Here is a 10,662-nt window from a genome sequence, read left to right as displayed (position 1 = left end):
GGGAAGCCAGTCTCTGTGAATGCGGCCGCATGTCAATCACCGGCTCTCATGTGATGGCTCTTGCCAATGACGTGCCAGCCATATGGGCCTGGCATCAGAGCTGGTATGTAACCCATCCAGTCCTGCCTCTGACGTGCCACACGGCTCCCTCCACGCGTTTGGGCTGGGGATAGCAACAGCAGCAGCAGCAGCAGCAGCAGCGGCAGCAGCAGCAGAGACAGAGCAGGGTGGCAGGAGAGGAGAGAGAGGTGTGAGAGCACAACTAACAGAGCCTCGCCTGCACAAGCATCCGTGCAGGGCGTGTGGATGTGATGCCCACCCGGAGAGAGATGGTGTAAACAAACCCGCTTCGCCCCTTCACTGAGCTCCACCACGGAGGTAGGATATGCACATTTCCAAGACAATTTCTTAGAATATCAGATATAGATCTAGATTTGCTTTTCGTCTTTGTGTTGTGCGATGAAGAGGGAAATTAGTGTTTTAGGAACAGACAGGGATAATCTTATGCGTTAAACCATGTGTTAGAATAAGGGACTATTTCTCTTCGCGGGCGACGTGAATAGAGAGGTTTTTAATGTCCTCTCCAGGATCTTTATCGCTGGTTTTAATCGAAAATATTGATCCACCTACGTTTAATTTGATAGATTTCGTTTCAATAACCTAAATCCATAAACACATATTCATCTTTATAAGAGAAATAAAGGCTACTCTGGCACTTTTTACTGTCATTTCCACTGTGTTATCTTAGAAAAACGAGAACCGCAGAGTTTATTTTGTTATGTTTTATTTGCGTGTGTGTGTGTGTGTGTGTGTGTGTGTGTGTGTGTTAGCACGACGCGCTTCAGAGCACCGAGGGGGTAGAATTCTCCGTAGAGATACACAGGCTAATTGACAAGGTATTGGTTGGCATTAATTACATTGTGCTTACAAGATTAGAAAAAAAAAATCCGTCGTTGGCCTCCACGCGCACAGCTGAGCTCATAATACTGGGGAAATATGATGGGATTATACCTTTTAAATTAAAATAGTTTATTTAGTCGGTATTATTGGTCAACATGACTCTGTGAATCTATCACAGTAAATAAGCTTTATTACAGTGTTAGAAAATATGATGTTAGAACGTGGCCTCGTGCCTGAGCTTTGATTAACCTAAGACCTGCATTTTTTTTTTTTTAAATCAAGGAAAAGAAAGACGTCTATGAAATTAAAAAGATCTAAAATACTCCATCTCCACTGTCTCTCAGACTTGACTAAAGTTCAGCCAAAAAAAAAAAAAAAAAAACGCGTCAGATAACGTTTGGTCAGTGGCCTACGTGAACTTGAGTGGTGTCCAAAATTAGCCTCGTGCACCTGCAGAGGCTCTGGTCCTAAAGGCACATTTCAATATCGTTATTACCACTTCGCTTTCTGAAATATCTCGGACGATTCACACAGAATGAAGTGCATTTTTAATTACAGAAATCTTCTCAAGTGTGGTTTGGGGGTGAAAACCTGTTAATTCAGAGACATAGAGGTGTTTGGGATCCTGTACTCCAGTGTGCAGCCTGACTGTGCTGGAATTCCTCCAGGTTGGTTAATTTATAGGACGGAGGAGGGACCGCACCCTTAATGCGTCCCTGGGGTGGGGGGGTGGGGGTTGGGACACAGCACCGCTCCCAGTGCCGGACTGCTGGAGGGGACAGACCGACGCACATGTGGAGGCCGAGGCGGTGGCCCAGACTGTTGCTGCCTGCCATTAAAAAAGATCCGATTTTACTACAGGAAATTTTAAAACAACATGCACTCTTTTATGAATCTTTCTTATATGTCGGATAATTAAAAAGATACAAGATTTATACGTTTAAAGGCCCAATTTTATGAAGCAAGTTCTGTTGAATCCCATATGAATTAACCGGATCAATATCAGATTAAACATGGAAACTGTGGTTTCAATATTTCCTCTTAAGGCGACAAAATGTTTCCTATATTCAACCAATCGTTGCCCGGATGTTGGACCAGCCTTATCCCCTCAAAGATGAGAGAAAGATCGATTATAACTGTCTTATGCAAATGGCACAGAGATATTAAAGCAGGATATAACCTGTAATAGAAAAGTGTTATAATATAGAGATGAAATTCTGTCTAAAGAAGTCTTGGCCTTCAATGATATGATAGAAGCGTTAACGGAATAATAGTGTATTTTCCTCTGGGTAGCCTAGGGCCTTCTGGGATCTCCCTGAGGCAGGTTCTCTTGCTTTACAGTGCACCTATGGGTGCGTAAGCAGCAGCAGAGGACGCAGTACGGTTCAGCTGAAGTGTTGCTTGTCTCTTGCAGGTTGCTTGCCACAATGTTGAGCCGTCTGTTCAGCGAGGTGCTGCCGGACGTTCAGAGGCTCGCGGCTGATTGGGTGGAGGACAATGAGAGCGAGGACTGCAAGGCCAAGGACGATGAGCACGAGCCCTGTGACCTCGAGGATGACGATCTGGACGACGCGCAGGAAGGCAGCAGCCGAGCTGAGTCTGAGTTGGCCGGCGACGACGATGAGGATGATGAGGCCGAGGAGGAAGAGTGTGGAGACGAGAGCAGTGGAGACAAACCCAAGAAGCGCGGCCCAAAGAAACGCAAGATGACGCCGGCGCGCGCGGAGCGCTCCAAGGTGCGTCGACTGAAGGCGAACGCGCGGGAGCGCACGCGCATGCACGACTTGAATTCTGCGCTGGACAATCTGCGCAAAGTGGTGCCATGCTACTCCAAAACCCAAAAGCTGTCAAAGATCGAGACTCTGAGGCTGGCCAAGAATTATATATTGGCTCTTGGGGAGATTTTACGCAACGGGAAACGTCCAGATGTGGTGACCTACGTGCAGATGTTGTGTAAGGGCCTGTCACAGCCCACGACTAACCTGGTGGCAGGCTGCCTGCAGCTCAACACAAGGAACTTCCTGACTGAACCGTGTTCAGACGGAGCCCGCTTCCACATGCCCAGCTCTCCTTTCTCCGTCCACCCCTACTCCTACCGCTGTTCCCGCCTCTCCAGTCCGCATTACCAGCCCGGAACCGGTGCACTCAACTTGCGGGGCCCTGCATATGGTTCTGGGTACGAGGCCGGGGGGGTGTACCCGCCGGGGGGGACGTCTCCCGACTACAACAGCCCGGACTATGAAGGCCAGCACAGCCCACCCGTCTGCCTGAACGGCGGACTGTCTGGGAGACAGCAGGAGTCCTCTGAGACAGACAGGAACTATCACTACTCTATGCATTACTCCGGACTGACCACATCTCGACCCGGCCACAGCCTACCGTTTGGGCCCTCGGGTGCGCGCAGTGGTGGTTCGCACTCGGAAAACATTCCACCTTTCCACGACGTGCACTTGCACCACGACAGGGCTCCTCCATATGAGGATCTCAATGCTTTTTTCCACAACTGAGCCCTTGTACTGGCCCAGTCAGGCTTACTGACCTTATACTGACAATCCTATAACGTGTAATATTGTTTGGAAAACAAGAGGAGTCTCTGAAAGGATGAGAGATGGAAGTGATGGAAAGAGTCCTCTGATTACCTTCTGTATTCTACTGATGTCATCCCTATACTGTTGTACATCCTATCACAGTGTGTCCACTATTATCCTGTATGCAGAACGAGTGCAATTGACATAAACGATGTATAGGCCCACGAGAAACATGTTATGACCCGAACAACAGAAATAAAAAAAAATGTTTTATAATTGTCTGAAATGATCGAACAAATCTTCTTGTGAGCATCAAGGGGAACACTGACTCTGGCTGGGTGGATAAAGCAGAGGCTCTAATGTTTCCGGGAAATAATCTTAGATTGAAAAGTATTTAAAAATATAAAAATAAAAGCCTTCAAAAATAAATAAAAAAAATAAAAACCTCGTCTGAAATAATATCATCGCAAATCTTTTGCTGCTTGTCAGCGATCTAATTTTTTTAAAGACACAGGCACTTCAAACATATTTTAATCTAGTTGTCTTATTTTAATTATCTATTTATTTTTTGTTTATTTAAATGAAACATGAAAAGCGCCTTTCAGATGGTTGTATCCTAGAGTAGTTGTCGACTGTATATGCAGCCTGAATATAACAGATGACATGAATGTTTTTGAAGTTTTTCTGGTAAAACTATTTTAATTCTACTGAAAATAGAAAAAAATCTTTAGAAATGAGCAATTTATAAGCTTGGATAAACTATAGAAACAAAACATGACAGGAGGCACACACAAAACACTGTATAGCTTTTTTTTTTTTTTTTTATTTTAAATTTTTTATGGATTTAGCTTATGAATAAGTTTCTGGGCCTGTTGCATCTAAAATAGCTGAAGAACAAGCAATATAAAAGACTGATAGCAAAACAGAAATCTTAAGTGCTTTAGGCCTAATTAGATTAATAACCACTGGAAATTAAATTAGACAAAATGCCTGTACTTTGATAATTCAACTAAACCCTGGATATAGCCTAGCTGGATATCGGGCAGTTAAGGTATAGAAATCAAACAAACACGTTAAAGAAATTGATAGAATTGAAAACTAAAAATACATCAACTTTGAATCAAATGTGGGGGAAGAATCAGACTCTATTTTTAGACCAAAATTCTCACGTTTTACTTTAATGTCATCCTCTAGCTCGGACATTGATGCAGCTCTGGACTATGAAGTGGCCTTGATGCTGCTTCCTTACAGCTCTCCTTGGTTTAAATGACTGAGTTAGTGAGATTGAGATGCTGTGCATATTATTCATCTGGACCTGATCTGGAAAACTGTTGGTTATTTACAGCAACAAGCGAGAATAAATAGGCCTGCTCTATAAAAACCTGCAAAGTAAAGCTTATATATTCATGTAAAGTAATGTTATTTGTAATGTGAACTGCCATTAATTAGGCTAATTGAGCTATTTTTATGTTTATTTTTCTCGTTTTAACACAACACGGGCTCAACGAAACAAATGTAGCAGTTACTGACCAGCACAGGAAACCATTTTAAGCTAGAATGAGCTCTCTGAAACCAACAGGGGCTTAAACCTCTTTCAAAAGCAATAAGACACTTTACCATGTGTTTTTGACTCTGAGCTTCAGATACACACACGATACGCTAGATAGTGAGCAAAAGGCCGCAGTCACCCAGAGCCATGAGACAGACAAAGTGCCAACACTTGATATACTATACAAATAAAGTGCAGTTTTAGATGAGAGTGTGTGTCTCCAGCACAGTGAAGGTGGAGCTGAGCGTGGTCACAGCAGGTGAGTTAAATAATACAAAAAAAAAAATCACATAATTCCACAAGAATACATTAAAATAGGATATTTATTAACTTTTGTTTTTTGTCCTATCAAATTTTTTTTACAGCTCTGTTTCAAAACCCTCTTTTCACTGCAGCGACAATAACCTGAAAATATGAAACACAGGCTGCTCAAAAAGGCAAGAAAGGCATGTTTCTAGTATTTACAGTGACTGTCTGATCATTTGAGTTTATGTAGGCTAGGTCACATTTCTCAAATCAATAGTGGAGCTCAGTACCATCTTTGGACCACTGCCCTGGGTCCCATATGTTGTTGCAGACATCCAGGGGAAATCAGCACCGGGCACTGCAGGGTGGAAACTATCCCATCCAACGCTGACCCATGCAGGAGAAAACAGAGCAGGAGAGTTGTCAGCAAATTCTTACATGAAAAGATAAAGATATCCCCTTTATAATTTAGAATATATATATAAATTTTTTTTTTACGTTTTTAATTCGATTTCATTTTTGCCAAAAAGGCCCATCTGACTCATCCCATCAGTGGAAGAGCTGCAGGTGCAAAATCAGGTGAATCAATGGCCCGTTGGTTTGAAACGAAGAAGCCCAGGGATGGCATCATGGACACACACACACGGACACACACACACACACACACACACACACACACAGACATGTGCACATACAAACACACTCACACCTCTCACCACAGATGATAAATTCGAAAGGCTGATGTAATGATTGGAAAGGCTGCCATTTTTTATAATCACCAAAGACAAACAAACACAAAGCTGCTTTTTATATAGGACCCATTTTCTTTTTTTTTCCTGAAAGACTCTTCTCAAATAAGGGGTTTACTTTTCTGTAGCATTGACAGCATCTTTCATCATTTCATATTAAAAGATTCACAGAGCCCACACATTTTTTTGTTGTTGTTGTTAAAACCGCCCCCCCCTCTGTTATAGGTGGATAAATGCAAAGAGAAAATTAAGTTAGTGCGCTTTAAAAAATAATCTTGAATAGATGTTATACCCCAATTTAAAAATAATTAATAATTTAGAGACCATTACTAATCTCTTTCTACTGTAAACACAATTGTATGAGCCTCTAATACAACACTTTGGTTCAGTAAAATTGAAGTCTTGTCCAAGATTTGACATTTCCCTCACAGGTGGACAGATTTTACTTGGAAAAAAAAAAAAAAAAAAAGATTGTCAGTAATCGGAAACGAAAAATCCTCAAACACTTGTATGAGTGGTCGAATGGCTAAAAGCGAGCCTGTGTTTTGTATAGAACAGACTAATCTATAAATAAAAACTATATTATTCCTAAGACTGAGAACAGTCTTCCGGGTGGGGATTAGTCTACTTTAGTCTCCTGTCCCGGGTGAAGGGCAGGCCTCGGAGGGCAAGGTGAGAGACACATTTCTGATTTTATTTTCGGCTCTAACCTCTCACTTAGCCTGTGGAGTTTTTAGTGAGGAGGGGTGGCGGCTGGCAGAGGATTTGATGGCGCAGCGCGGTGCCAAGTCGCTAAATGTCTGAGCACCAGTAACGCCAGAGACCAGTAAAGCCCACCATCACCAACCCCGGTGCCAGCTGCGCCACGTGGCAGCCAGGCGGCCCCTGCCAAAGTGGCCCTTGTGGGAGGGACCCAGTATTTCTTTCCTAATTCACTCAGCATCTGTTCATTATTCTCCGCCGGTAAAGGAGGCTGAGTGTCCACGCGCGCGGCCCCGAACAAAAAGAGACACGTTCGCGCGGTCAAGCACTTGTGCAGGGGACTGCAGAGAAACCGACGCATTGAACTAATCGGACATTTCCACAGGGTTAAAGAGGGGCTTTTAAAATGCTGTAGTAGCTCCTGCAGCAGCCTTTCAAACAGTGTGACTTTTAACCGGTAAAATTCACCTTCACGCTTCACTTGGAAAAATCTGTTTTAAACAAACATCTATTATTATTATTGCTATTACTATAATAATTATTATTATAATTTGCATTAGGCTATTACACGAACATATATTGGCCAATTAACCTTTTAAGAAATGTATGGGTTTCGGACTGAACGAATTATTTATAAAAAATATGATTAAGTCCCTTATTTTGATGCGTTTTAATCAATAAAACGGCGCCACTGTCCAACAGGGCTGATATCGTCATATATTGTAATGGTTATTTTAAATATCTATGACAAATGGGCTTAACTGACCCGACTAAAGTCCATAAAATCAATTATCTGGAATCCTGTTCAAGATTAATTGTTCAAATGAGTGTTTATAAAATTCCATGCAATTACTGTGATGAAATAATCCCACAAAGAGCTCATCTGAACTGCTTTAAAAACGATCAGCTGATCCGCTGAAATTGCAGCCGCAGCACAGCAAACACAACACAAAGTAGGCCCAGGCCTACTGTACATAAATCTCCATCTGGAGAGTTTTACTCCCATTTATCAGATTAGGTAAACATTTATTGGATTCATTATTGTGGGATTAATCTCGAAAAATATTTCATTGGACTAATCAGTGTCATAATTATAACATAGAGTGGTTTGTTGTGCGGGAGAGGGCAGTGACAGGCGGAAAGCGGAAATAAACCAGCCTCAAAATAGCCATTTAAATATTAAAAGATGAGTGATAATATCCCTGCAGTGTGTGTGTGTGTGTGTGTGTGTGTGTGTGTGTGTGTGTGTGTGTGTGTGTGACAGAAGAGATCTCTGTGATGCATATGCAACATGTTCTATTTGTCACTTACTCCCCTTCTTTTCCACACACCAGCAGAGGAGAGGGCACAAAAACAAAAAACACCATTTAGACAAGCTTGTCTGGCTGCACATGGAGCTAAATTTGGGAGTCACCTCCACCACAGTGGGCACCGGGTGCCACTGCATCATGCTCACCCACCTTGCACCCTCCCACCATTACCACCCTGCCAGCCTAAGCGCCACGCCCAGCTCTGTGAAAAGAGATGAAGCTGGCATAGGGGGTGAAATTCCCCTGCATCTGTGGAACAATGGTGGTGGTGTGTGCGTGTATGCATCTGTGCGTGTGTGTGTGATTGGGTAGCCTACTACCTGAATGTCCATCTGTGCTTGCAGCTTACTGTCTTTGTGTTACATACATGCAGAAGGTGTGACAGTAACTAGGTAACTATGTTTTTTTGGGGTCATAAAAGATGCACATGCGTGCGCACACACACACACACACACACACACACACACACACACACACACACACACACACACACACACACACACACACACACACAGAAACCAAACCACTCACAGACTTGCTGTCGAGTATAACAGCACACAGAGCCCATGAGTGAGGATTTGTCATGTTTGATGTGTGTGTTTGCCCCAAGTGTGTGTGCAGTATACAGTCTGTGTTGTGCATGGTAGGGTATAGAGGTTGTTGTCACTCTGCACAGATGGTGGGAGTGTTTTTTATTTATTTTTTGGGGGGGTGGGGGGGGGGTGTGAGGAAATGGGGGTGAGGGAGGGGGTAGAGGAAAAGGGAAAGGAGAGGCGAGGAGGAGGGTTGCATCTCTGATGCTGCCATGCCACGGTCACGCGGGCAGCAGTAATTGGCCTCCATATTGAGGGGTTTTGCGGTGCTGCGGGGTGGGCAAACTCCCAGCTGGACCTGTCAGATGGTATTCAATCCAGCTCATTGCCCTCGCTCCTCTGCTCCTTTCTCCTCTCTTTCCCTCTGTCTCCACTTCTTCTCTGGCATGTTTGCTTCTTTTTGCCCCCCCTCCTCCCTCCTCCCTCCTCTCACTGCCCTTTTACCCATCTTCACTGTCTCTGATTCATCCCACACACAAACTTACACTAAACTCCCTCTTTTCTTTAATCACACACTCATCACTTTTTTTTTTTCACTTTCCCCTCCCAGCATATCACTTTTTTTCCTCACCTTTCTCATCTCTTTACTTTCTTCCCGCCAGTTTTTCTCACTCATGGAACATGGTCACTTCAATCTAACACGTTCAACTTCTTAAAGTACATCACACCCTCGCCTAGCTTCTTTATCGCTGGTCACCCACATGCGCACGCACGCACGCACGCACGCACGCGCGCGCGCACGCACGCACACACACACACACACACACACACACACACACACACACACACACACACACACACACACACACACACACACATGTTCCCTTTCACACACACATAAACAAGCCTCATCCAAGACACACAGATTCCTGGTTCCCACCAGTACAAATGTTTCTATCTGAGAGAAAGCTTTGACATACAGAGGCCCGTCACTTTTTCAAGCCTGGTGTAGTTAAGAGACTTTTTGCCACATACTGATGCAGGTCGAGTTAGAGGTTGAGGAAAAACAGCTGGTCCAGTTTTTTTCTCACAGGTATTTAACATGTAATAACAGGGCCTGATGTTAACCGAGCGGACATCAGGTGGGAAAAAATGTGGGGTTTTATTTACAGAACAAGACTAACTCAGGTTTGGAAGTGTTTGTGATGCAGCCATGAAATGGTGCTGCATAATATGAAATAGTTGCCATATAATTGCTGGATTTATAAAACAGAGGAGTAGATCTCCAGGCTCACTGAGCGGGGGTGTATCATGACATATATGGTGGTATAGACTGGTCTGTTTGATTGAGGTGATAGTTTAGATATTAGAGAAATTACCTGGTGGCCATGAGTTTAGATCTTCTGCCCAGGTGCAAAAATTTCACTGGTGTACACAAAATCAAAAGGAGTTTACACTACACTGTAAATGCTTCGTTGCAGCTGTTAGCTGTCAACATGTTTCAATCCAATGATTTTCAAATATGGAGCAAAACGGAGAAGCAACAAAAAAGTTAAGTACTTGTTCACAGGTGTGTCTTTATGCTCCAACTCTCAGGGGAGTTTCCTCATAGGAATTTGACTGAGAAGTAAGCAAGGAAAATGAAGACGGGAATGTGAAAATTTAAAGCAGCATATACTTCAAAATCAGATTTTCTTTTTCCAGTGTAGTGAAAGTAAAACATTTCCACATATCAGAACATGCAAGTGCAACTATAAAAGACCTGACTGTAGGTACGGTAAAAAGCATATGTGCCAGATGTGTAGGTTTCATGTAAAGTTCAGGGAAATACACCCATGCTGGCCGCTGTCCACATGTTTCCACGATGTCCCAGTCACAGAGGAGAAACTAGTGGGATATATTCAGTTGGAACAAGACAATCTATCATGGGAATGCATAAAAGTGTTATTCTAAAGTCATAGCATATGATTTGGTCAGTAACAGTTCCCAATCAAGGGTGAGCAGAGACACAAAGAGAAAACGCTGCTAAAAATGAAAATAAAACAAAATGAAGATAAAGATAATAAAGAAGAATTAAAGAAAATCAAGATTGCAATATTACATTTGGCCACTGAATGTTAGATTGCAGTCACCAGCAAAGCACCA

The 10,662-nt window shown here is 43.1% G+C and overlaps 1 protein-coding gene across 1 annotated transcript; it reads left to right on the top strand.

The window, feature by feature from the left end:
- On the top strand, positions 1 to 3,714 carry LOC130162011 (neurogenic differentiation factor 2-like). The gene is made up of 2 exons (XM_056365432.1): positions 1 to 378; positions 2,315 to 3,714. The coding sequence occupies exon 2, from the start codon at positions 2,328 to 2,330 to the stop codon at positions 3,405 to 3,407; it is 1,080 nt and encodes a 359-aa protein (XP_056221407.1). The 5' UTR covers positions 1 to 378; positions 2,315 to 2,327; the 3' UTR covers positions 3,408 to 3,714.
- The last annotated feature ends 6,948 nt before the right edge of the window (positions 3,715 to 10,662 follow it).

The sequence above is a fragment of the Seriola aureovittata genome, chromosome 21 (genome assembly GCF_021018895.1).
Source record: "Seriola aureovittata isolate HTS-2021-v1 ecotype China chromosome 21, ASM2101889v1, whole genome shotgun sequence".
NCBI lineage: Eukaryota > Metazoa > Chordata > Actinopteri > Carangiformes > Carangidae > Seriola > Seriola aureovittata.
This window is presented reverse-complemented; position numbering and strand designations above follow the sequence as displayed.

Bases quoted from the DNA above. Each gene is read 5' to 3' on its own strand.
- LOC130162011 (XM_056365432.1), top strand. From the start codon at position 2,328: ATGTTGAGCCGTCTGTTCAGCGAGGTGCTGCCGGACGTTCAGAGGCTC.